General features: G+C 41.9%; 1 protein-coding gene across 1 annotated transcript; it reads left to right on the top strand.

The window, feature by feature from the left end:
- The first annotated feature begins 265 nt into the window (after positions 1-265).
- Positions 266-26,365, top strand: ABHD3 (abhydrolase domain containing 3, phospholipase). Its single transcript, XM_090039795.1, has 9 exons — positions 266-521; positions 3,893-4,056; positions 5,690-5,872; positions 7,516-7,561; positions 10,544-10,656; positions 17,336-17,509; positions 18,227-18,275; positions 18,359-18,524; positions 25,530-26,365. The coding sequence occupies exons 1-9, from the start codon at positions 375-377 to the stop codon at positions 25,706-25,708; spliced, it is 1,221 nt and encodes a 406-aa protein (XP_089895921.1). The 5' UTR covers positions 266-374; the 3' UTR covers positions 25,709-26,365.
- The last annotated feature ends 1,145 nt before the right edge of the window (positions 26,366-27,510 follow it).

The raw sequence follows: 27,510 nt of genomic DNA, 5'->3' as shown, positions 1-27,510 counted from the left end.
TTATTTTACTTTCTTAGTAGTGAATAGACTTTTTTTGATAAAGTTGTATGTCCTTAGCATGCCTACTTCCTTACCAATGGCCTTTAAGGTTAGCTCTGAGGAAGGAGCCAGGAGCAGGGAACAGGGCAACCCCCTTTTGCCTGCTCCCTGGGGATGGCCCCGGCGCCAGCAGCCCCGCCGGGAAACGGACTAGAGCAGGCTGCCGAAGCCTCCCCCCGCGCTGCGGGCTCCCGGTGGAGGTGGAGCTCGCCCGGCTTCCTGCCGCCGCGCTCGCCCCTCCCCGGGGCGGGGGGAGAGCCGAGCCGAGCCGAGCCGGCTTCTAGTCCCCGCAGGTGGCTGCCCGCGAGGTTGCGCTCCGGCGAGCCGCCGCCGCGATGAGCCTGCAGGTGCTGGCGCGGGATCTGTCCCGCTACCTGGACAGCCGCGTGCGGGGCGGGCTGGCCGGCTCCGGCGTGGGCTGGTCGCTGGTGCTGGGCTTCGGCGTGGCGTACGCCGCCTGCTACCTCAGCAGCATCGCCAAGGTGAGCGGCGGGCGCGGGGGGGGGGGCGCCGGCGCCTCAGCAGCCCTGTCCGGCCCCGCGACCTTGGAGGCGGACGGCCCTGCGCGCTCTTCCCCGCCCTTGGCAGCCGGGGCGGGGGGCGCCTGGGAGCCGAGCCGAGCCTGCGGAAAGCCGCTTTCGCCTGCAACCGCCCCCCCCCCGTCCTCTTTCCGCGGCCCCGGGGTCCCCCTGGCTTGCAGCGCTGAAGCAGGAAACGCTGGTTTCCGGGGTTGGTCCCAGCAGAGAGGGCTCCTGGCCTCGGCGTCAGACGCACACAGACATTTCTTCACCGTCACACACACACACACACACACACACACTCTCTCTCTTCCTCACCTTCATATACACTTACACATGCATGAGCCAGTCTTTCACCCCCCCCCCCCACATGTGCATGCTTTTTTCTTGCGCACACACACACATCATTCTTCCACACTCATGGGGCACTCTCATTATCTCTAGCCCCACACGTGCACACACCATTTGCGCACATGCATATACATAGGTATCATTCTTAGGTACACACATGCACACCATTCTTACACAAACATGGGCCACTCTCTCACACCCCCCACACATGCATGCACTATTCTTGCACGTGCAGGCATACACAGATCATCCTTGCACACTCCTGGGCCAGTCTGTCACATGCGCGCACACACCTACACATGCACACACCATTCATGCACATAGACATACACACACATACATAGGCATCATTCTTATGTGCACACACATGCACATCATTCTTACACAAGCAGGGGCCATTCTCTCGCACACAGCCCCTCATACATACACACATCATTCTTGCACATGCACACACATAGGCATCATTCTTATGTGCACACATGCACACCATTTTTATACACTCATGGGCTGTTTCTCACCCACATGCACCCACCCATACACACTTGTGTGCACGCCATTCTTGCACATGTGCACACAGGCATCATTCGTACATGTGTTGTTGGTTGTAGCTGTGTTGGTCTAAGGACATAAGCAGACAAGGTTCCTTGGGTAGATGTGATACGTTTTATTAGACCAACTTAATAGTTGGAAAAATTGTTCTTTGAAGGGTGTTTGTGCCTGAAAGCTTGCAAAGAACAATTTTCAACTCTTCAGTTGGTCTAATAAAAGATATCACATCTACCTAAAGAAACTTGTCATTCTTGCATGCACATTTACACACACACAGCATTCTTACACATGTACAAGCCATTCTGTCTCACACGCACACACACACACATGCACAGACACATATTCGCACACCATTCTTGTGCATACCCATGCACACGCAGGCATCATTCTTACGTGCACGTGCAGCCATCATTCCTACACACGCTACTCTTATGCACGGGCCATTCTCTCTCTCATCTTCCCCCCACGCACCTTTCTTGCACACACACACACACGCATGCACATGCACCATTCTTACATTTCTATTTCCTTACATCCATAACTGATTTACTGCAACCCTTTTTTTCTTGCTCTGAGTTTCTAACATCTTACTTTGATGTGTTCAGATTTGGAGGACGGGGATTTGACCTCAGCACATCCTTTTAATGCCCTTGCTTCAGGAGATACAACTTGGGCAAAAGGAGCCATTTGGGAAGGGGAATTCTCTCTCATCTCCATTCTTGACTTCTAAGCATCTACTAAGGTTACAGTCAAGGGAAATAGCTCTTGCAGCCTTTCCTTCTATATATATTTTTTTCTGCCCTCTGAATTAGCATCAAATAAGTATATTTGGTCTTACTGATTTATGTTGCAGGGCTTTCTTTATTTTCCTGTTGTGGTTTCTTTTAAATGTGAAGGTTGTCTGGAGGGGGAGAGAGGAAGTATTGGTGGGTTTTAGGGGAACAACCAAGGCCCCTCTGTGGAGCAGGGGGCTGCAGGATTGAGGGGGACCTTGAGGAAGGATGGAAGGCATGTCCCACTGGGAGAGAGACATGGAAGTTGGTGGACATGGGGAAGAAGGAAAGTGAGAAGAGGTTTTTCAGAAGTGAATGAGTGCTGGAAAACTTGGTTGGGACGTGTGAGAGCATTTGATGTCCTGGGTGAGAATCAGGGAAGCAGAAGTGGGTGGGTGGGGTAGGTGGAGTTTGAAAGTTCTGGGGTGTCATTTGGGGAATCTGTTGCTTTATACCATGTGGGTGGTTCTGTCTCTTATCCTAAGCTGCCCTGAGCCTTCTTGGGGAGGGTGGCATATAAGTGCAATGAATAAAATAAGTATACATCTCAGGTACTTTTCTCTGTTTCCTTGTCTGTAATAACATTACAAATAAATCCAGGACTCAGAAATAATTTGGATACAGTGAGTCAGCACCACATCTGTTGGAAATGGGCTTCATGGAACTGCCAATTAACTAACACATGAGGCTTGGGCTCAATATTTCATCAGTTGACAGGGTGCAGGAAATAGTACATTTTGATTAATGGGTACTTACACTGATGCTTTCCTGTCAGATATGGTTTTGCTGCTGTCTGTATCTTAGGCTGTGTTTAGCAGTTTTCAGATAATTTGTTGTGGCACTGCCTGTGCAGTGTCAGAATGGCTATTCTGTGGCTCCAGAGATTTGAGTTCAAACATTTTTCAAGATGGGTGCTGAACTCTGTCCCAGTCAGCCCAGCTATAAATGAGTACTGAGTCATTTCAGGTTGTGATGTCAAAGGCGGTTGGATACAATGTTGGCTATAAAAACTGGCATGCTGTAACCATGTTAGCCCAACTGACTGTTTGGCTTGGTGGACCTTTGACTACTTTTGTCCTGCCCCTGTGGCTAACTAGCCTAGGAAAGCTCATACAGAGATCTAGCTAGCATGGTGAGTAGGATAGAGTTTAGTAGGCCTGCTAGACCACAGTTGAGGGTATATACAGTATGACGTTAAAAAAATGCCAGTAAAGATATGACTTTAGGATTATTGTATGATGGGCTTATTGATTAAACTCTATGGGTTTCCATTGCCCCATTTGTGAAACAGGTATAGTATCTACATCTTACCTCTCATGTCTGTTTTGGGTCTTAATTCATAGCTATAAAGTGCTCCAGCTTTGGATGGAAGATGCTTACGGTGCCAAGTATTTTTCATTAGAGCACAAACAGTACTTTAATAGCATATTTTAAATATGTACCAGAAATCTATTTTGCTTAAAATCAATAGTGTTTTTTTTGCTTTTCCCTTAGAGCTTTGTTTGCTTCTGATTTTAAATCACTTTAATTTCCACTTTAAAGAAATAAGTCATTACTAGTACAGAAATACATAAAAGCAATTAGCGTGTGGGAAGAGAATGCAACAAGCTAGCCTTTTTTGTTTGTGGGTTCTGAATACCTGACCACACCTTCTCTTTTTAGAAACCTCAGCTAGTGGCTGGCAGTAAGAGATTCTGCTGCTTTCTCAAGAAATATTGTCCTGTTGTGACAGAAACTTACTACCCTACAATCTGGTGCTGGGAAGGCCGGGCACAGACACTTCTGCGCCCCTTCATCACCTCCAAACCTCAGGTGCAATATAGGAAGTAAGTGCCTCTCTCCTGCAAAGTTACCAGTCTTCTGCATATTACCTTGAATGTGGGTGTGCATTACTTTGAAAGTGTAATAAGTACTTTAGGTAATACCAGTATTCAGATACTGTACTGTCACCTTTACAACTTGAAGGATCTAATGCCCACCTAGAAACCAATTCAGCCTCTTGTGCCGCAAGGTAGATTCTGCATGCAATTAGTCTGATATTACAGCAGAGATCATTAAAGCAGTAAGCTCATGTTACTGAAGCCTAGATTAGTGGTGCTTAATGGGCACCATAATTTGGCAGGGGACATAGTAACACTTTGCTTCTCCCAGTTGAAGTTTTTAGTATTCCTTTAGTTCTATTGCAGCAAATTTAGTTCTGCCTCTGATTCTTAGGTCAAATCTTGCTATCATAGTTTATCTTTTGTTCTTGGATGCCTAAATTAGGACAGGAATAGGCATTTATATTTATTTCTCTTCAGTAATTGCAATGGCATGCAAGGCCGCTGGCACAGAACCTGAAGAGGTGGGGAGTGATTTTATACCACCTGTTCATCTTCCTTGTCCATGAGGTCAACAGAAGACAGTTCAGGCTCTTGGGCAATATAAGGTAGGTCCAGCATCTGGACCTACAACATTCCCTGTCTTCTGGGGGTTGCAAGGAAAGAGGCATAGATCAGAAAATGCTGACTTTGCAAGATTTCTTAATACAAAGAATTCTTAACTGGTCACTCACGCCAGCTTTAAATCTGCTTCACACTGATGAAGCAGTGCAAAGCTGGTTGAACAAGGCTAAGGATTTGGCTGGTACACTTAAAATATGCTTTAGCAGTTGTCATGAGTGTTATATTGATGAGAAATCTTTTGTCTCAGATATGCTTTTCATAGGATGATATTGTTCATTCTCAACAATATAGTATTGGTATGATGTATTCTCTTCATTAGAAAGCTGTTCAACATGAGGAAAAATGCAGTAAGCTTTCAGAACATGTTTTCAGCCAGTTTATATGTTTAAGCCTTGCTTGGCTTCTGAACATGTTTTGAGTTGGTTGCAGGCTTGAGAGAGAAGCTTTAAAAAAATGCACCCTAACAAAAATTCCTTGTAGATTGTCATGGCGAAATCCTGTCTTCACAACTTTTTACTTGAAGCAGTTATAGCTTTGTATGCATGTGTGTGCATGATAAAACTTCTGTCAGATAATACTCTACCCAATAAACACTAATTGTTTTCTCCTGGAAAAAGAGAACATGTATGTGCAAGAGGCTTATGTTGTTTAATGTACTACCAGAAGATGCTAAAATGCTACAGCAATGATGGTGTAACAAAGACACTTATAGAATGGAAGGTAAAACTCCTATGAACTTCATTAAGCCAGCACTCTGCAAGAGATTGAGAGAGCCAGCTCTTCATATGGTGCAGACTGAAATAGCAGTGCTGAGTATGAAGACTAAAGCTGCTGAAGGCCTCTACCTCACTATGAATTAGAAATTTGCAAATAAGTGTGTTATATCAGACTTTAATATTAACGTAAAATTAAGGATAATTTTTTGTGTGGTAATTGGTAATGACTCAGTGGTATGCCTTTTTAATTTTTTTAAAATAAAGCTAATCAGTGTTGTCTTCTGAACTGTGTATTTCAGCGAGCTTATTAAAACAACAGATGGAGGACAAATTTCACTGGATTGGTTTGATAATCATGACAGTGTACGTTATCCAGATGACAGCACAAGACCCACAATCTTGGTATTGCCTGGCCTTACAGGAACAAGTAAAGAATCATACGTTCTTCATATGATCCAACAGAGTAAAAAATTGGGATATAGGTAATCTTACATATTTACAGTTTGTTTGTTCAACTAATATTAAATGTAGGCATGTGTTGTCTATCTAAAGCAAATGATATATAGAGAAATCCATTTACATGGGATAATAGTTGGTAATACACAAAAGTGATATAGCAAAAATGGTAAGTATGTGCAAAATACTAAGCAGGTCTTAAACTTAGTTTGCTTAGTTGTAAATGATTACACAAGATGGTAGGGAATAGGGAATCAGACCTTTAAAGTGCAGTCTAAATGTTCATTGCTGTGTGTCTGCATGTCTGTCTCCCATGTACCTTCCTGAGGAGGACTGTTTAGTGCAGCCCCAAGTAAACTGGTTTGGGGAAATCTGTCAGAGGCTGCTAGAAGTATTGCATGCTAAGAATTAGAAACTTGGATCCAGTGACTAAAAACCTACGTGTACCATGTGGCAAGGGATGACATTGTACACCTACTGCTGATGACTTGTGGGTAGATCTGTCAGTCTTCACATGCTTTGTGCACAAGCAAATTACTCAGAGTTAGGATCACAGTTGGTAGGGGAAGTGAATTGCTCCATATGAGTACAGCTTCTAGATGTTATAATTTTGTTACAGTTCTGTTTTAGAATGTAATAACATACTGTGGTTACTCCAATATCGTATTCCGAGTCCTGCCACTGTACCCTGAGTTTTGGCACTGAATATGTTGCATTTTGTAAATATGTACATGAATGTTCATATTTGATTCTTTGTTGTCCACTTGGAAATGCTGAAACCTGCTATAATAGATGCTTAATTTTATTGCCACTTAATACCATTTTTACATGTATTCATGACAGGTACGTATACTTATCACCTGAGACTGGAATGTGTAACTACAAAAAGAGTCTGGGATCGAGTCTTTTGTTCTTGCTTTCATAGAGTGTACATATTACTTTATATCCCACCCTATTTTGGGTAGAAAGTTAATTCCTTATAAGGCACCTACTTATTTTAAGTCATATTACAATAGAATAGCATGAGCTTAATTAACTTTAAATTACAATGTTTATTAAATAAAAGTGAAATTCATCTTTTTTGCATTTAATCTAATTTTTAAACTAACAATTTTTATGTTAACAAAACTATTCTTGTACAGTTGTGGAGCAGGCAATAAACAGAAAAACCCCCAAAACCTTACCCAAAGATTCTTAAATCAAGATAATTCCTTTTATAAGGAACTTCATACACTCTTGCTTAGATTAAATAAGAGGGATCCATTTTGGCACAGGTTGAAAACTCCCCTTCTGCTCTCCCTACCTGCTTGAAAATATAGGATACATGAATTTGTGGTTTTTGTTTTGGCTCCTCTCTGCTGCTTAATAAAGATTATATATACTTGAGCCCTATGCACACGTATCAGATTGCAAGATCAGACTCCCATGCATAAAAAAGAGTCCCAGTGACTTCTCTGGACTCCAAGTAGGCATATGGATCAATTTTAGGATGAGGACCATAAATATCTCCAGTAGATAACTTAGGTTTTCTACTGATTCACTTATTTTCTGTATTTTCATTTAAGTTATGTTCAAATGACCTTTTTTAGATAAATGAGTAATTCTAAGAGGGCTGCTAGATAGTTGTGTGCATCAATGTACCTATTCAATTTACCTTCTCAATTTTTAGATGTGTGGTTTTTAACAATCGAGGAACTGCTGGAGAGGATCTCTTGGTAAGGATTACTTTTAAAATCAAGATGAACTTTCACTAAAGCAGTACATATTGAAACCATCAGTATTAACCCATAGGGCTGGAGTCTAGTCTTAGAGAGACAAATCTCACATGGTATGTTATCAAAAGAACGGAATAGAATGTAGGCTCTAGCTGGCTGCCTGCACATCTTTAAATTAATACAGTATATTTATTTAAAATTTAATAGCACTCATCCCAATCGGTTAAGTTCAGTTCAGTTGACAAATTTCAAGGAATAAGTTAAAATATATGTGGTCAAAGACCACTGAAATTCATGGAAAGGTTTACATTGACTTCACGGTCAGGTGCTTAGTTCATGATTTTATTTTACATCTTCACCCCTTTTTATCAAAATATGATTTCCTTATCTGATAGTGACTTGTGTGATCTCCTTGTTCTGCAATAGACATCTAAAGTTCAGAAATCACATGGTCACTTTCTGAACCTTATCTACACTAAAGATATACTGTGAAAGCTTGATTTTTTTTTTCCTGAAGAATTGTCCCTGATTTTTGCAGCAATACTGTTATCTGTAAAGTGTAGCGAGTTAAATGGCATTTTCATTTTATAAGATATTGCATAATTTATTATTTCCAGCAAAATGCATCTTTTGTATTTTCCTTATAAAAATTATCATAATTCTTCAAATCTGTCCAGTATATTAAATCTGTCCAGTGCAGTTTTTCTCTCTCTCAACTTACAAGTCTGAGCTGCATTAACTATTTTAAATGAAATTTGTTGGCATGAATTTAAACTAACCTGAGTATAATAAAAATAAAAAGCTTTATACTTAACTGACTGATCCACCGTTGTATCCATGATTGTATGAATGAACCAGATTTATATGGATTGTGACTGGATTTTTTTTCCTGAACAGCTACAATATATGATGGGCTACTAGTAAAAGTTATTTTGTATAGAATTTACATAGTACATTAGCTTACAAATTAGTGACAGCTCCATAAATTACTCATATCTAAAAGCTAAGCATTTTCTACAGCTTGGCACAAGATGTGATTAAAATATTGCTGAATAAGCTTTGTTTCTTTATATACATTTTATTGATGCTTCTGCAGCTGTTATAGAAGTGCATAATACTGCCTGTTGTTCATTTTTGCATTTTTAATCCACTGATATAAAACAACTTAAAATGCTCATAATGCGCTCTCTCAATTGATTCAGATATTTCAGTGCAAACACTGCCATGTTAAATGTCAATTTTCTGCATACTTCTGGAGATATATATACAAAGCAGTTTTGTGACACACAACGTCCTTATTGATAAATTTGATTCAGTAAGTGAAAAGACTTCTTGTTTGGATGTATTGTGTGTATTTCAGTGTAATCAGCTTTCCATCTTTGGGCATTATAAGAACTTAGTGTTAACTGAAACAGCTAAAGTCATTTGCTGCAGGGGGCTTTCTACATATTAATATAAACTCCCTACTTAATGAGTTTGAGGCATAGTCAAGCAATGTGGTAAAGCAGTCAAGCAGCTCATTCTTGTTCTGGTCTTTATAGAGAGATTTAACTTTAACTTACTATTTAAAGTATTAAGTATGAAAAGCTAGTGTACTTGCATTTGAGTAATAGTGAATGTTGTATAACTAAAAAGAATTATTTTTCTAGAGTGGTCATATTCTAGATAAGTATAGTTTAATTTCAGTTAAAGCATGTATAACTTTCTTGAACACTGTTTAAAAATAACTTCATCTAGCAAGTGGAAATCCAGTAGAGTTACAGGAATTAACTGTAAAATAAATATATCATGCTTCTGTTTTTGTAAAATTTAACTCTTTTCCATGGGAAAACATCATACCTGCCTTACTGAAATCATTTACTTTTCTCCTATATTTAATTAAAATAATAAAAGTATGAATGAAAATTCACTTATGTGAATGAAAATTGTAAGTAGCATAAAAGGAACAAAAATTAGATTGGAAAAAAGCTTCAGCTTCATTTATCCCACTCTTAGCATTTTAATCTTTATCTTCTATTTTAATATTTTCATATTCCTGGTAAGTAAATTTGTATCAATTAGCTTGGTATACTAATGACCCTCAATTTTAAACATTTTTTTTAAAGTTGAAAAACATATAGTTTCATCATGCATTTGGAACTATAAATGAGCAAAGGACAAATGTTACAACTAAAATTCAGGAAAGGCCAGGTCCAACTCACAATAGGAGCAATGGGATTCTTTCTAGGCTGTATTCAGAAATTGAAGGGATACTAGAAGTTATGTTGTGCTTAAGTGCTGTCCTGAATAAGAATAGACAATATGCATGCTTAAGTGCTTTCCTCAGTCAGAACTTTAATTGATACATCTTTCATCTGGATGTCTGTCAGTACAATCAGCTTTAAGTATTTTTTTATTTAAATGTCTGCAACTAAGTAAAATATAAAAAGCCGTAACATTTTCTTCAGGGTGTTTTCTACTCTAACTTAGAACAAAAAATAGGTCATTGTAATAGCATTAACACTAAAGTTATTTAAAAGCAGGAATTTTGTAGTAATTAAATACTGACTAGTTTTGAAATCTGTATTTATAGAAAACTTTAAGACATCTTACAACTCTTTGTAGACAATGTTCCTATTTAGACAAAGTATGTCATGAAGTCTGCATTGTTTCCTTAGGGGTTATAACTTGCAGTAGTTCCCATAATTTTAATACATTTCAACCAAAAACCTGCATGTTCAGAAGCTGTCCAGTTAATGTTTTGACAGTTGCAACTATTGAGCATACTAGTCATTGCTATTAATCATGCTTAATAATATAACTCCTCCTTCCACCTCCCCCGATATTATTCCAATTTATGGTTTTATCTGGCTATTATTCAGTGAGAAATGTTAAGTTAATTTCAATGTTTAAATTGTTTAATTTAAACCACCCAGCTCATACTTTAACATGAAAAGTGATGCAAATACCTAAGATAGTGTTTTCCCTTGTGGCTCCTTACAGACACCAAGGACTTATTGTGCTGCTAACACAGAGGATTTAGAAGCTGTGATTCATCATGTACACAATTTGCATGCTTCAGCTCCACTTCTGGCAGCAGGTGTTTCTATGGGAGGGTAAGATATTACGTAACAGAAATCCCTATAGCTTAGCTTAGCAATTGCAAAATAAGTGTTGCTGCTTTACTGTCATTTAGTGCAGTGTAACATTTCCTGAAGTTAAATGGAATCATTAATATGCTAAAGAAATTCTAAAGTTCTAATTATGGGTTCTGCTCAATGGAATTCAGTTTCAGTGAGTACCCATCAGCACAACTTTAACCAAATTTCCTTTTTCAAGCTAAGCTCAGAATAGCTCACACTATGTTGTTGAGTTACAGATGCAAACAAATTTATAAAAGGAGGTAAATTAGATTTGTCACACTTAAAATCTTCATCAGCCTAAAACGAGTTGAGCAGAATTTCTGACTAAACAATTTTTACACTTAGCAGTCAACAAAAGGACATAAAATTAAACTCCTCATTTAACCTTAACTATGGGGTTACTATTTTCCATTTTCATTCAACTGATTTACCAGATAAGGTAATTTGAAAATTTGGATATTAGTGATACCTGTCAAACAGAAAAACTTGCAATTGCTTTACTAACATGAATGGAGGGGTGCAGAACCTATCAAAAACAAACAACAGGTTTAGGAAAAGGAAGAAGCCAAATGTTATTTTTCCCTTAACTGCCTATTATAATATACCTGCTGTACTTAAAAAGTGGAAATATATCCCCCCCAAAACTCAAAATATGGGGCCTGGTGATGATTGCATTTCCATTTGTTACTAATGTACTTGTACAGCAGAAAACTGGTACTGCAAATAAGTGGTGGAATAGGGTATAAAGGCAGTGACTAAGCCCTGGGGTCTTTGGGTACAATGTTGTTTTCCAAGGATAAGCTAACTGCTGTAAATTATGTTGATTGTTCTTAGTCTAGGACTATAATTGCAGATTAGCACTGTATAGAGGTATTCTGGTGAAATTTTCCTGTGGAAAAGTATAGTAGGTATGTTGGCAGCCATGTGAGTTGCATGAGAACCCCTGTGCTTTCACTAGGCCAAAGATCATCCTTATTTTGGCATAATGCTTGGGTCAGTATTTGCTGAGGTTGAAAGACAAAGCAGTCATGCTTCTTTGGAAGATCAAGTCCGCTAACTGTAAGGTCACATGGGGCCAATGACAGTGTGTTTAATAATTAGCATTCTGTTATTTGTATTAAATAGTAAACACAATAATTACCCAGTGGTATGATGATTTTTTTTTAAATCTGATTTTTATCTGATTTGCCACTTTATCTCCTTATTGGATATATTTCACGAAGTGCATGCTACTGCTTTTATGAACAGTAGGGCTGGAAGGGACTCCTTGGGTCACTTGAGTCCAGGCGTCTGCAACCACAAGCCACAATATTGCATAATCTTTTATAAACGGATCAAGTTTCACCTTTAAGCCAATTAAGCCTCTTTCCACTGCTACTCCTGTTTAGTCTGTTCCAGCACTTCACTGCTTCGATGACTAGGAACCTTCCTTAAATTTCCAACCTAAATTTATTCTTGGCCAGTTTAAACCCATTTGTTTTCATGTGCCATTATTGTCCTCTAGTTGAAATGGTTGCTTTCTATTCCCTGGTGTTTACTTCTTCCCTGATGCATTTATAATCCTATCTCCATTTAACTTTCACTTTGCTAGGCCAGGCAAGTTAAGCTCTTTTAGTACTCCTAAAACAAGCTTTCCAATCCCTGATCATCCCAGTCACCTTTCTTTTCAACTGTTCCAGTTTGAATGTATCTTTCTTGAACATACGTGACCAGGATTGTATACAAGATTTCAAATGAGGTCTCACTCCTATTTTGTACAATGATATTAATGATTTCCTATGTCTATTGGAAGTACCTTGACACTGCAATTTAGGATTTTACTTGCCTTTTTCATAGCTACAGCATTTTGGCAGCTCATAACCGTTTTATAGGATCATAGGAAAGTAGGGCTGGAAGGGACTGCATAGGGTCATCTAGCCAAGGCCCCTGCTCAAGGCAGAATCATTCTCGACTAAATCATCCCTATCAGGTGTCTGTCTAATCTGCTTCTGAAAAATTCCAAGATTGGCAATTCCACAAATTCTCTAAGTAGCCCGTTCCAATCAATGCCTGACTTGACCACCCTCACAGTTAGAAAGTTCCTCCTAATCTCCAACCTACTGCAGCTTGAGGCCGTTGTTTCTAGTTATGTCCCCTACAGCCACAGAGAAAAGCAATTCTTCATCCTCTTTATAATCGCCCTTCAGATGTTTTGAAGACTGTTATTAAAACCCCTCTCACACTCCTCTTTTCTAGGCTAAATAATCCTAGTTTTTTCAGCCTTTCCTCAAAAGTCTTGTCTCCCAGGTCCCTGATCATTTTTATTGCTCTGTGTGCTGGGCTCTTTCCAAACTATCCATGTCCTTCTTGAAATGTGGGGCCCAGTACTCCAGGTGAAACCTCACCAGTGCTGAATAGATCAGAAGAATCGCTTCCTTTGATTTGCAAGTGACATTCTTGTTAATACAACTCAGAATTGTTCACTTTTTGCAACAAGAACACACTGTTGGCTGATAGTCAGCTTGTGGTCTGCTGTAATCCTCAGGTCCTTATCTGTAGTACTGCAGCCTAGCCACTCATTCCCTAGTCTGTATGTGTGCATGCAGTTATTCTGTCCCAAGTGTAGGACTTTGCACTTTTCCTTGTTGAATCTCATCTGATTGATTTGCAGACCATTTCTCTAATCTATCCAGGTCAGTCTGCCCTTTGGAGTGTCTGCACTTCCACCCAACTTGGTGTCACCAGCAATTTTGCTAAGTGTGCACTCAGTTGCATCATCCAAATCATTAATGAAGATGTTGAACAATACCAAGGCCAGGACAGACCCTTAGGGAACTCCACTCGATACCTTCTCCCAACTTGACATCGAGCCATAGAGGACTAGTTACTGAGCATGATGATCCAACAAGTTTTGTATACACTTTACACTACTTCTGTCTAGTCTGTATTTCCTTAGCCTGCTAATGAGAAAGTTGTGGGAGACCATGTCAAAGCCTTCGTAAGTCAAGGTATATTGAATTTTGTTCCAGTTCTCAGTGTGATTAAGTTCTTCCTATATAATATGCTGATCTCCCTCTGCATTCACAGAGCTTTACAGCTTTGTGCTAATAACATTTATCACTATCTCCTCTTTTTTGTGCCAAGATCATTAAGGAAAGGAAATATTAAACAAGATATGTCCCAAGATCAGTCCTTGAAGAACTCCACTCAACTTCTAACCAACCAAATGCCTGCCTTTTCAACAGTGCCTATTGTTGTGTCTCTGTTCATTTTTTTTTAACTAATACTTACCTACCTACAATGTATCTGTTAATCCAGTGGGAGTCAGGCCCTTGGGGCACTTACACGCATGCAGGGAGCCTGCTCCGATGTGCTGGAAATCCATTGTGTCAGAGCAGACTTGATTAATCAAAAAAGAGATGTATGCAGTGGAAGCTAGGGATGGTCCACAAGGAGGACTACATTAGTGGCCAGCACTTGTAGGGAAGTGATCAGGAAAACCAAGGCAGTGACTGAGTTTAGGTTAGCCACGGGAAAGGACAATAAGAAGTCCTTCTTTAGGTATTTAGGCAGTAGAAGGAAAACAGATGGAAGTGTGGGACCCCTGCTTAATGCCTCGGGCCAGCTGGTAACTGACATTCAGGAAAAAAATAAACTCCTGAATGCCTGATTTGTTTCAGTATTTCACTGGACCAAGGGGAAAGACAAGTGAGATAAGGCTCATAGTGGGCATGCCATCAGTGTGATGTGGCAGCCAGCAGGGCAAATAACACACTGGCATGCATCAACCGATGAATCTCACGTAAAACTAAGGAAGTGATACTCCCGCTGTACTCCGTATTAGTAAGACCGCAGTCGGAGTCTGCATCCAGTTCTGGGTGCCACACTTGAATAAGGATGTGGAAAACTTGAGAGAGTCCAGAAAAGAGCCACCCATATGATCAGAGACTTGCAAGGCAAGCCATATGAGGGAAAGCTGAGGGACCTGGGCCTCTTTAGCCTAAAGAAGAGAAAATTGAGAGGGGACTTGATAGAAGCTTGCCGCTATATCAGAAGTGTTCATCGGGAGCTTGGTGAACAACTGTTCACTAGGGCACCTCTGGGGAAGACTAGGACCCCCAATGTCTACTCAGAGAGCTGGTAGCCCAAGAAGGGCTTTAGACAGACTGCCAGGACTGGGGAAGCCAGGTGTTCCCAACTGGCCAAGGATGGGGGTCAAGGCCCAGAAAGGGCTGAAGGTCCAAGAGGGGCCACCACCAGAGATTGAGAAGGTAAAGGACTTGCAGGCAGAGAGTCTGGAGCCAGGTCTTGTACCATGGACCTAGGCTAAAGGGCCCACCCAGTGAGAGCATGGAGGAAGAAGGTTGATAAGGCCAAGACTCTACAGTGTGGATAACAATACAGTAACACCTGCAAGGCTTGGGGCATAGTATAGGGGAGGAATGGAACCATGCAATCTGCTCTTAAAGGTTACAGGTGCCCTGCAAGCACACAGTGAGCTGAGAAGGGTCTACTAGGCTTGAGAGCCTAGCTGAGGTGAAGGGGATCCAGGGGAGGGGCCCAGTAATGATTTGCATGGACTCTGGCTCTCTCTAACAGCTGATGGGCATCCTCCCTTACACTGTATCTACTGAGAACAAGGCGTGGTGAGCAAGTGACCAAGGGAGGGCTGCATTAGAGGCTGAGCCTGATGGAAACACACAGCCACCGGGGCATAATGGCCACGAATCTGCATGAACCCAGTGGTCACGAACCCAGTGGTCACAAACCTGCTGGAATGTCCCAGAGTCCACGGAGAACTAGTCGCCATTATGTCTATCGTATCATGAGGTCACTGGAGTTCAGTTAAATGATCAGAAATTGTCATTTTACTATCTTCCTGATAAAAGGATTTCAGGACAGAAGAAAAAAAATGAGCTGAAAAAATGGAAGAGGAAGTGGAGCCCATTAGCCTATGAAAGTTTCAGGAATTAATTCTACGTTGGTGGGACTTTGCAACCGATAGGTACATGGTGTTGGCGTAGGTGTGGACTTCAGTAAGCATCTGCCTCAGAAGCAGGAAATAATCTTGACCAAACCAGCAAGACCTAATTAACACTTAGTGTGTGGTGGCTCCACCCCAGAGAGCACAGCTGGACTAGACAGTGATTGTACAGGTACTCAGGAAATGTGGAAGTGTGCTGTTAGGAAGAAAGGGGATTACCCAGTCACCCTTTCTAATAAGGCACTCAGAGTGGGGGACTTTCAGAAAGAATTCTGCTAGTACAGGGTGGAGTCTTCTGTTTCTTTCTTATTGATTTTACTGAGGATAAGCCTGGCTCTTTACAATCTCTAATGACTACATTTCAGTGGGCGAGTGGCTTTTAAAACTTGATGGGCCAAATCCCAGACCCACTGGAAGAGAAACATATGTTGGCACCCTGGGCAATGTTGGTGGGAAAGGGGGAAAGTGAGCCTTTGCCTGCTCATGCATCTGTTCTGAATCAGCCATGCTCGCCTGCCCCCAAAGTTATGTTACTGCACTGGCATTATTTGGAGTTTTGCCATTGTCTTCAAACAAACCGAGATTTGGACTATTACTGGGTTGCTTTCTTGGTTTTTGTTGTTGTTGCCTGTCTCCAGGGAGTCACCAGTGTTGTCAGGGCAGATGCCATCAGTGGTATTGTCTGACTGTTAGGGTTGTTCAGGGGTTAGGTGCTGCCAGTCACATGAGGCTCCCTCAGTCTGAGTTGTCTGTGTGCATACTGTGAGGATACTGGGGATGTGCTGCTGACAGCCCCATCGTTATAAGAAACGGACTGCAGTCTTTGGCTCTTAGCCGGGAAACAGACATCTTATGTGGAGCAGGATTAGGTGTGCTGCAGTATGTCTCCGGGGGGAGTGGGGAACTCGCATAGGTGTGTTCCCATCCATGCTTGCAGGCATGCATGAGGAAATCCCTTGCAGAGCATAGGGTGCATGTCTGCAAGCAGGGAACCACCACTTGCAGACATGTAAACCAAAGCCCCAACTTTCCTTGCATATCCAGATGCCTCCATAAAAAAAGTGTTTATGGTGGTGCAAAGGTGACATCTGGTGTTTATGGTGGCACTGACAGCTGATCTCCCTTCTTCACTGTATTTGATGTTTTGGGTACATTGTAAGATTTGGACTGCAATCCCTTAGGCATGTGAAACTTTTAACTGTAGCTTTAAGGCAGTCTCCTATTATTCACCTTTTATTATTGTCCCTTTCTTCTGTTTGATTTCTTGTCTGTCTTTCTATATTTGGAGTGTCAGGTATCTATTAGCTGTCCTTCTTAATCTCACATTGCTGCAAAGGAGGTTGTAAGTGCCAGTTAATCAGAAGAGCAACACTTGTGGGCTGGGTATCTGGGTGATAGTTTTGCTAGTTTTATTCACTGTTTTTCTTCTTGTTCTTTATGTTCCTTGCCTTAAAAAGCTCTGTATCCCAGGTGTGAAGCAGTGGTGATGTTGGAGAGAGAAAAAATAAACTATACATGATAGATGTTAGTTATATTGCTTAATACGTTTTTGGAAGGTGTTCATACACTGCAGTTAGGCTGGTACACAGACCTATGGAGAATGAAATAGACTTAGAATTCTACATTTGGTTGTTTTTAAATAGTTGATTGGATAATTATGTTCTTTGTGGTTTTTATCTCTGTTTGTAGCATGCTTCTTTTAAATTACCTGGGCAAAACTGGTAGAGAAACTCCTTTGATGGCAGCTGCAGTTTTCTCGCCAGGTTGGAATATTTTTGCATCTGTAGAATCACTTGAGAAACCACTGAACTGGTTTCTTTTTAATTACTACTTGACTACTTGTCTACAGTCCTCTGTTAGTAGGTGAGTCAATTTCATGAACTCCTTAGACTGAAGAATGTTAGCTTGGCATTTATGCGAGATAAAATGTTGAAAATTAAGTTGCTATTATAGCATTTCACCTAACCTTTTTTGTCTGTGTATCCATTATTGAAAGTTCTAAAGTATATTGTTTGAAAGATTTTCTTCATCAAATTCACTTCTATGTAAAGAACCAGGCCAAAGTTTATCTACCACTTATGTCTTCAAAATGGAGATTAAGTGGGATTTAAAATGGATAAATAGGTTTCTGCTGACTCTTTTTACAAGACCATATTTTATTTTCTGTACATGTTGTCTCACGTAAGGCTACTCAAGAGTTGGATAGATGGCATCTATTTGATTTTCTTTAAAATCTCATTGAGTTTGTGGGATACATATGTACTCATTTAATAAATGTGTCAAATTTGAAAGCAAAGAAAAGAGTTACTTGTGTTTAAAAAAAACCCCGAGAGTGTATATTCCTAAAAATACAGTTCTCCTTTTTAACATTGGCGTATTTCTCATGACTAATGCAGATGTCAAGCAATTTTCTGCATGTATTTATACGCAAGTGAACAGTGCTTATCATCCTGTACAGATTTTTTTTTTGAGACACAAAAATGAAAACCATATTTTCTTACTCATAGAATTTACTTCTAGGTATGTCTTTGTAGGAAGGGGGACTTCTACATCTGTTAAAATACTTTCTCTTGTTTTCAGACATCAAAAAATGTTGGAAAAATTATTTGATTTGGACCTGGTCATGAAGGTATGTGAATAAGAAGTCTATTTTGGTTTCATGCTTCATTTCTTGTTGCTGATATAATTCCATATTTGATTTGTGTACTTCAGGCTAAAACCATTAGGGAGTTTGATAAGCAATTTACCTCAGTCATGTTTGGCTACCCTACAATTGAGGATTACTATGAAGATGCAAGCCCATATCACAAGTTGAAGTCAGTAGGAATTCCACTGCTGTGTCTGAACTCTCTGGATGATGTTTTCTCACCAGGCCATGGTAAGTTAATGCTGACTTGTATGTTTCTCTATTTATGTAGTCAGTTTGATAGAAACTATACTGATTTAAGAACAGGCCCTATATGTGAGGTTGTATCTAAGAATTGTATCTGTTGGTGTTTTGCTGTACATCATTCTTGCTGTTTACTTCCAAGTTTCCACTCTGAACTTGAAGTTCTTAGAGGCTCTTTACAATTAATACAAAGTACCTAAGAACTAGTGATTCTATAGATCAGCATTTTTTGAAGCCTGTCCTTAGGGGGGGGGGGGGACGATGACCCAAACCTTTGTTCTTGGACTAGATCATGTATCAGGGTACTTGAACTCCTCAGTAGCCATGACAGCCAATGACCTCTGTGATATAAAGCTCCAGTGACTAAATGCAAAATTATTTGGTTTTACCCAGATAATTGAAAATGAGATACTGCAAGAATCTCATTTTGAACCTAACATGGTATTGTCATGGATCTCGCCCCTTTCAGGAGAAGCTCTGCCACAGGATTCTCCATAGAGAAGCCTTATTTGGTCTCCCACTCCTGAAGGACCCTCTGAAGCCAGCCCTCATGTGGCTTCATGAGGGGCAGGTCCCCAGCCTGGAGACCCTGGCTCTTTTCTGCCTCTGGCTTCTCCAGTGATCTTCAGCACCCCCACAATGGAGAACTCCTTCTTAGTCAGCTCTTGGGAAAGGGGGGGTGTACTCTTCTTCAAGGAGTGGGGGAGAGGATGGGTGGGATCAAGTCAGAGTGCTGACATCCCAAACAGTACAGCAGACTGCTCAGCACCAAACTGTCTTTATTGGCCCACTCTGTCCTCTCTGGGACTTTCCCTCTACTCTGTCCCCGCTGAGACTTTCTCTCCCCAGTTTTCTCATTCTTTTTCAGGCACAGTCAGCCAGTCTCATAACAACACTGTTACAAAAATATAGTTTTAGCCTGGGGACTGATACTTACCCAATCAAATGAAATGGGGGAGCCAACAGGGGACCTGTTTCTTCAGCCTGCTGCCAGGCACAGGCTGCTATCTCCCCCTGGGGTGAAAAGGACGTTCAGTCTTACAAGACTACGTATAGCAAGGATTTATAGCACAGCATGCTCATGCTGAGCCTCTCCTTCCCCCAAGCTAGGCAATCCCAGTGGTCCTGGCATACCTGGGAAGCCTTCACTCCTTGGAGTGCCCCGTAATTTTAAGTATTATCTTGTCTGGGGTGCCAATTCACCCTTCAGGCTTGGAATTCTCATGGGCCCTACTCAATCCTGATCAAAAGTGTAACCACTGGCGCACCGGTAAAGCCCGGCAAGCTGCCAATCCCTTCATCACCTTCAGGATCTTGGATTCCTAGAGCCCCAGGGTCTCCAGGGAAACCCAAAATGACTGCACCACCTTCAAGACAAACAAGGCCACACAATCCACTCTTCACTCCCTCTGCTCTGTCAAGCACAGGAAAACTTGGGATCCCTAAAGGACCCTTTCTCCTTGGAATTCCTTTTCCTGAACTAATTTTGGTCACCCTTGATGTTAGGTGTCTCTGGTATTCCATCGTAATCTGGTGCACCGTTCTGTCTACTGGCACTGGTAGGACCTTGTGGGCTATGGTCACCTTGTCCTTGTCCTGCACCAGGAAGCAGTCACAGGGCACCATGCTCAGCAAAGAAAAGGGACTGTTACCAGCTCCTGTTGCTGCTGCTGCCTTGGCAATGCTGCACATGCAGCAAGGACCTGAGTGCTGGGGATGCCACAGAAGTTTTGGGCTGTGCACAGGTGGGGTAAGGCACCATGCGAGGGACATTCTGCTCCACTGGGCACCAGGCACCTTTGCAAAAGCAGCTTTTCTCCAGCAGCTGCGGGAGCTCAGGTGTGCAGGTCCTTTCAGCAATGATGCAGCAGTATGTTCTGGAGCTCTAAGTGCACGTGGCACCACTGTCCTCATGAAGGTCTGCCGCACCTGTCTGAGATGGCAGTATGGACTACATGGAGAGTGAGGCTGCAGGTAGGAGCTGTGGGCAAGGGGGTAATGTGCATGGGAGCAAGGCAGTTACCACTTTCCCCATCAAGATCTGGAGCAGACTGGAGGGGTGTGTGTGTGTGTAATGCAAAACAAACAAAAAAAGGGTTTACATCAGTAGTTTAAAATGGCCCGCACTATTACTAAATATTGGTTATTGCAGGGGTTTTCAACCTTTTTAAAGAAATGTATCCCTTCTGGTGGCGGCAGTCAGATGTGGGGCGGAGGTGCATGCGGCTGCTACCCACCAACCCATGCCACCACCACACCCTGCTTTCCCACAGCTGGTTGCATGTGTGGCTCTACAGGCTGCTGATGGGCCTCGCACCCAGCCAATTGTGCGCCGCCAGTCAGCAGCCCACAGAGCTGCATGTGGGACTGGCTGTGGGAAAGTGGCACAGGGCAGTGGATGGCAGCAGTGGCCACCACATGCAAGCTCCCTCTCCTCCCTCCTGTGACTGGCTGGCCAGGTGGCTCCTGTGTGGCCCACAGAGGGGCACTGCTGCCCTCGTTCCCCTGGCCCTGCTCCTGGGTGGCGGTGGCGCAGGGTGGTGGTTGGTGGCGCTCCGTCCCCCACTTGCCTTCACGTGCTTCCTAGGACAAGCACGAGGCAAAATAGACCCTGTGGGCCAGATCTGGCCCTTCAGGCCATCCTATCCAGCCCATGGGCACCTAAAAAGCTTAGAAAATTAATATTTATCTGCTCCTGGCTGCCTGTCAAACATGACAGGATCTAGGGGGGCAGTAGGATCCCAGGGAAGCTAGTAGGACATGGGAACAAGGCCAGCCTGGCCCCACCCCCACCCCCCTAACCAGAAGCCTCTGCTGGCCCTGGCTGTTACTACTTTCCTGCATCCCTGTTCCAGCACCATGTGGCCCTGGGCTGCATCACTGGACTATGGGAGCACAGGGCCATGCTGGTACCCTGGGGTCAGGAGCAAGAGGGAGGGAGGGTGTGTGTGTGTGTGTGTATATTTATAGGGTGAGTACCACAAGCACACCCCACTATACACATGCACCCACAGCCCCCTCTTCCATTGCCATACACACAGATACCCACGTTCCCTCACACCCCACGCCTATCCGCCTATCCACCCCCCCACGTAGTCCCCTGACACGCACCCATGCCCCACATACCCAGACACTCACAGCCCCCACAAACCTATACCCTCCCCTGATGCTTCCCACCTCTCCACAGTATAAAAGAGTAAGACTTCATTTTAAGCTATTGTGCAATCACCTCTATGTACACACAAGCACATGTAAATCAAGACAAAAATATTTTTTTAAATCAAATTAATGAATGCTGTAGATGTTTGAATTTTAGAATATAATTTGGTATTTTTCTGGTTCTGAGATGGCAAAACCCTTTGCTGAAAGGAGTATTTCCAGGGGCAAAGGGAGGGACTTCTGGTGGCAAAGGTCAGGGGTTAGGAGGTGGAACTTACGGTCCCAAGATGGTGACCAGGGGACGGGGCATGTGGCCCTCAACAGCTTACCAAAACTTGGTAAGTGTCCCTCCACCTAAAATAATTGCCCACCCCTTCCTTAGGACTTTTCTAAGTACCCTGGGGTATGCGTACCCCCAGTTGGCAACCCCTGGGTTATTGGATCAGCATCAGCCAATATGGTTGTTTAATCACTGGCTATCAGTATCAGCCAAAAAACCTTTATTGGTGCACCCCTAGTAAAAAGCCCAACAAATAATCTCTAGCCAGTCATTTTAAATTTTTGTGTTGGATGGCAGAAATTTCAGGCTAAAAAAACCCCCCACCCTACGTGCCCTTTTTCCCCATGAGAAGCCATATCCTTTTTGTCCTCAGCTTGCATGTCATTTTCTGGCTAACGGTATAGCCATGTGAATGGAGTGACTTGGCTTTTTTTTTTTTTGCTGGGGACATGTATCTTCACTGTGAGAGGTTGAATCAGCAAAAATCACAGTCCAGCAGAAGGAAGAGGTCAGTGATTACAGCTGCTGACATCAGTTATGTCACTGGACCTCATCTCTGTTGGCATTTTGCTAGCAGCTGCATGTTAGTTAATGGTGTATGTTGTTTAGAGAGGTGATATTGTTCTGGCAACAGAAAGACTGAGGCTTGCTGGCTTAGAAAATACATATGTGAACACATAAGCCTCTGGTGACAAGGCAATGTCTGTTGACAAAACTCTGTAGTGGAGACCAGGCCTGAGACCTACAGTGGAATACTGGTTTCACTTTACAAGCTCAAATGGCAGTTACCAAGTGTTTTTAGCACTTATGTGCAATGTGTGATCCTATCCTGCAGGCAGCATGGACACGCATACATCCTCACTAGCTGTGTGGATGTTTGTGTCAGGTACATGGCTCTGTACAGATATACCTGGGAGAGTAAGTCCTGAAATAGTAACCAGACAAAAACCCATGACTAGCAGGTGTTAGAGGAAGAGAAGGGCCATCCCAGGCTTAGCCAAATAATCTAGTGTAGAGGTGTCAAAAGATACTTCTTGCAAGCTGGATCCAGCTGACAAAGCTGTATTGTCCAGCCTGATGCATACAACATGTACTTGCCGTGACCCCACATGCTGCAGAGCTGGAGCTGCACATTGCAAGCAGCATGCATGGCTACTCCAGGGTATGTGCTGCCTGAAGTACCCTCACCAGCCCAGCCCTGTGGGCTAGATTGGGCATGTGGGCCAGTCTGTGGACCTGATCAGGCTAGTAGATCAGCTCTGTGCCCCTCATCCAGCCCACAGGGCCAGATGACTTTGACATCCCTGACCTAGTGATTAGGGTACTGCCTTCCAGCACCATGCATGCTGTGCATCTGGCTTAATTTCCATCTTTTCACTAAGCTGCCCAGTGCTGCTGTGTCTTACCTAAACATGTGTCCTTGCGGTTTACTGCCTTATTAATATCTTTGGACTGTTCCACTCCATTTTGGTCTGAAATAGCAGCAGCAGTCATGAATGTAAAACCTTACTAAATTTTCTCTTTATTCTCTTTGTTTTTGGTTCAGGCTTGTGGCACTATGTTGTTGAGCTTTACTTTTCATGCAAACAGTATAATGGAGTTAAATGGTCATTAGAAACCAAATGTGGGGGACAAAAGAGAGGATAGAGACTAAAGAGAGTGATAAGAGAAAGGGATAGAGAGTTCATGGATCGATAGGAAGATGAGACCAAAGGGAATGAGTCAAAAGCAAGCTAGAAGTATTAGCAGAGTTCATGTAGCTCAATTTATCTTCATAATATTGATGTCATTCAGAAAGTAGTAAGATTTTTTTTTAACAAAATGTAGTTTCATGTACGAGTTGCCTGAGCTAAAGAATCCTGTTTAATGCTGTTTGCTTGCTTCTGTCAAGATCAAATGCAAATTCTTTTTTATAGATCCTAAACAGTCACATGGTTAGAGTTTGAGTAATTTTCTATTTTCCATTATATTTTATATTTTCCTGTAAAAAGTATTTTAATACTTGAAAATTTTAGTTTTATGGGGCATCTGGCAGCTATGAGCTCATAGTGGTGCTCTAAACCAGGTGAAAAAACAAATGCTTTTCAGGTCTTAAAACCTTAGCTATTCACTTTTCAAAGATAGCTACATTTTAAATAATGAATTGCTTACACCATGAGCACGAGTAACACAATTGCATAATAGCCATTCAATTTCCTGTCAGATAAATAGTCCATAAGGATATAAATAGTCTGAAAGGGTATCTCTACATGATGTTCTCAATACTTCTGGTATTTGATCTGCTTCTGTTCCACTGGTATCAAACTCAAAAATGAGGCAGTAAAGCCTCACTGCCTGTCCTCAGCCCCTTTTCCCCAATGCAGTACTGCCAACTCCACCACGTCAAAAATCATGAGACAAACTTAAAAATCAAGGTTTGGAATGTATATCATGAGATGGTATTTTTGAAGTGTGTGTGTGGGCGGGGGTTTACCTATGAAGATGTAATGGGTTGTAGGCATGTGTGGGGTTTGGTGCTTGGGGAAGAGGGATCCCTGCACACCCTAGCAGGGTGTGGGGTACTGTGTCAAGAGTGGGGGGCAGCAGCAAGGCTGGGGGGGCTGTGGCTTGGGAGTGAGGGGCAGATGTGCACACACACAGACAGCTGCCCACAGCTCTGTTGCATGAGTTGCCCCAGTCCTGAGGCCCCATTCATGGGTGCCTCTTGATTCAAGGGGGGGCATGTGACCCCCCGACACCAGTCAGCAACTGGGTGGGGTCCCCTGGCAGCTGATCTTAGTGGCTGAGGGGGAGTCCACTGGCGGCCAATCCCACTGGCTGGAAGTCATCCCCCACATCTGATCTCACTCACTGTAAAAGTTTCTGTGCCACTTCCAGAACTCCCGCAGCCACTTCTGGAAGTGGCACAGCCACTTTTGCTGGTGGCCCTGCTCCCCAGTCAGCGCTCGCAGGGTGGGACACTGGTGTTCCTGCCTGCCCCCCTGCCTGCTGGCTAAGTAGGGAGTGCGACCTGACGGGGTGCACTGGCACTCTTGGGAGTACATGTGCACCCCCTACACATCGCCCTGGCCCCATTCACCCCTACCCCACTCCCGCCCCCTGCCCCTTCCTCTTCACAAACTTATCAGCTTGACACACTCTACATGTGCCAGAAGAAAAAATCCTGAGATTTGACAACTCTCTATCAGGAGATAATGAGTCAGAGTTAGTGTGACTTAGAAATCAGGAATCTTGTGATCTTTTTCATGACAGTTGGCATTACTGCCAGTGTCACTCCTAAGATCTCTGTCTCTGGTATCCTGGACAGCAGCAACAGCATGTGCCCCCTCGTTTCCAAGTTTCATGCATGCAGGTAGGAGCAGGTGAACCAGGGATACTTGAGCAATATTATTCTACCGTGCTGGGGACAGTGTCTAATGTCCCAGTCCTGTACCCTCTTTTCCTTTATTTCTGTTGCATGCAGTTTTTAATTTGTATCTAGCATGTTTAATATTTAATAGATATTACTAAGACTTGTGGGAGGACTGTCAAACCTTTCTTTTCTCCCTTTTTAGCTGTTCCGGTGGAAATGGCCAAACAAAATCCAAATGTTGCTATTGTTCTTACCTCCTGTGGAGGCCATATTGGTTTTCTGGAAGGAATGTGGCCAAGGAATTGCACTTATATGGACAGAGTCTTCAAGCAGTATGTGCAAGCTATTTTTGAGCATGGGAAACAAATCATTAGCATGTAGCTTTGGACCACTATTTTAGCACATTCTGAAAAGGGCAACTCAGCCTAATGCACAAGTTTTAACTACTGTAAGCCAGCAAAATGGATGAAGTCCATTACTTTCCGCAAAAAATACATTTGCCTAAAACTTTGTAGCAAGAATTTTACGTATTACATTGTCACTTTTGTATTTATAATATGCCTTACTAAGAATGACCTTAAATAAAACAGCACTCTGCGTACATCCAACTGCACTTAACCAAAATCATTAAGTAATAGATAATAATTCCTCAGGGTTTTTATTTAAGCCAGTGCATTTTAGGAGACTTGATTGATAATATAAAAACTGTAACTTCTAAAATTACACTTATTTTTGTTGCGTATTACAAATTGGTGAGAATAATGAAATATAAGAATAGAAGGAAAAGAAGGAATGCAAAAACAGCATTGTTTCTTCAAGTAGTCTTTACATTTTACATTTGAGAATGGATTACAACTGAATTAGATTGATACTGTATCTATTGTTTACCCTGAGAGAATTACAGATTTAGGATTAGTTTATAATGGTAATGCTGTATGTCTTGCACAATTATTTTTATTGTTAACTAATTTATAATATTTCTATATTACGAAAACATGCTGTTGAAGCAATGCATAATAAAATGTCATTAAAAAATCATTTTGCATTTAAGCGTTTATTTAATTTTACGTAGTATTGTATATACAATGCGTATATTTCACATAAGTATGGTAAAGAAACATAAAATACAGAATCACATTGTTTACTACTTTGCAGGAACATTTTTGGCTTTTAAAAATAAATGTTAGGAACATGGGGTGCAGTCTGCTTTTAAAAATTCATATTTCCAGTTGTTGTAAATAGTATATGCAATTAATACAATGGAAAAGGAGGGGAGAATCTTTGTTTCAGCTGGTTTACTCTGTGCACTTGTTAAAGACTTGAGAAAATGTCTGTAGCCCCTCGTGTCCTGTGTCTGTTCCAGCGATAAAAAAATGGTATGAAACTTGACCATACATCATCATTTCCCTCCCAGCTTCCACAATACTGTTGTTGCAAAGAAGGGGTTAAAATGAACTGGACATAATTTAGATTCTGAGACTGCTGCGAAGTCCTAATCTAGTACTCAGTAAAGCAAATGCACGTCACGCCAGGTCGGGGAGCTGCAAACTACCCTTGCACTTTTCTTTTCTTTTTTTTGGCACTGCACCAAGAACAGCTCAGACCAGAAACTCATGTACACCTACTCCTTGCTTAACGTCATAGTTACATTCTTGAAAAATGTGACTTTAGGCAAAACGATGTTAAATTAATCCAATTATGTCACAGTAGTTATCTACTAGCAGGCGGCAGCCAAACAATGTTATAACCGACGTTGCGCTACTTTAAAAGAGTATGTTCTCTGACTTTATTAATTCTCACTTCCATTTTTATAAACAAAGAATGGCACATACAAGTGTGACTAGGTATGGTTCACAAGTTCAGAGTTAAACCTTTATAAACTACTTTTATTAGAGAAATGTTTATAGTTCAATGCAGAGTTGCCTGAATAATGACAGGTTTACCATCTCTCCATTTACTGTCTAAGTGAAATAAGTCTTGATCCTGAAATTTCTTAAATCAGTGCAAATATTTACTAGTTTAAAACTAAACATAACCTCAATCAAGCCATTTGTAGGAGTGGGATTTTAAACTGTAACTTAAATATATCTGTTTTAACACACACACACTTCTAAAGACCAACTTAAAATTCAATGGTTTGTGCAGTTCTTTCTTTTCCAACATGTATTGCACTCTTTTCCAAA

Source organism: Crocodylus siamensis, chromosome 3 (assembly GCF_052110815.1).
Source record: "Crocodylus siamensis isolate JL-2025a chromosome 3, ASM5211081v1, whole genome shotgun sequence".
NCBI classification, from domain to species: domain Eukaryota; kingdom Metazoa; phylum Chordata; order Crocodylia; family Crocodylidae; genus Crocodylus; species Crocodylus siamensis.
The sequence above is the reverse complement of the archived record's forward strand: the minus strand, read 5'-3'. Positions and strand labels throughout refer to the sequence as shown.

Coding starts and splice junctions, on each gene's coding strand:
- ABHD3 (XM_090039795.1), top strand. CDS start 375: ATGAGCCTGCAGGTGCTGGCGCGGGATCTGTCCCGCTACCTGGACAGC. Junction 522..3,892: donor ACCTCAGCAGCATCGCCAAG/GTGAGCGGCGGG, acceptor TTCTCTTTTTAG/AAACCTCAGCTAGTGGCTGG. Junction 5,873..7,515: donor AGTAAAAAATTGGGATATAG/GTAATCTTACAT, acceptor CTCAATTTTTAG/ATGTGTGGTTTTTAACAATC.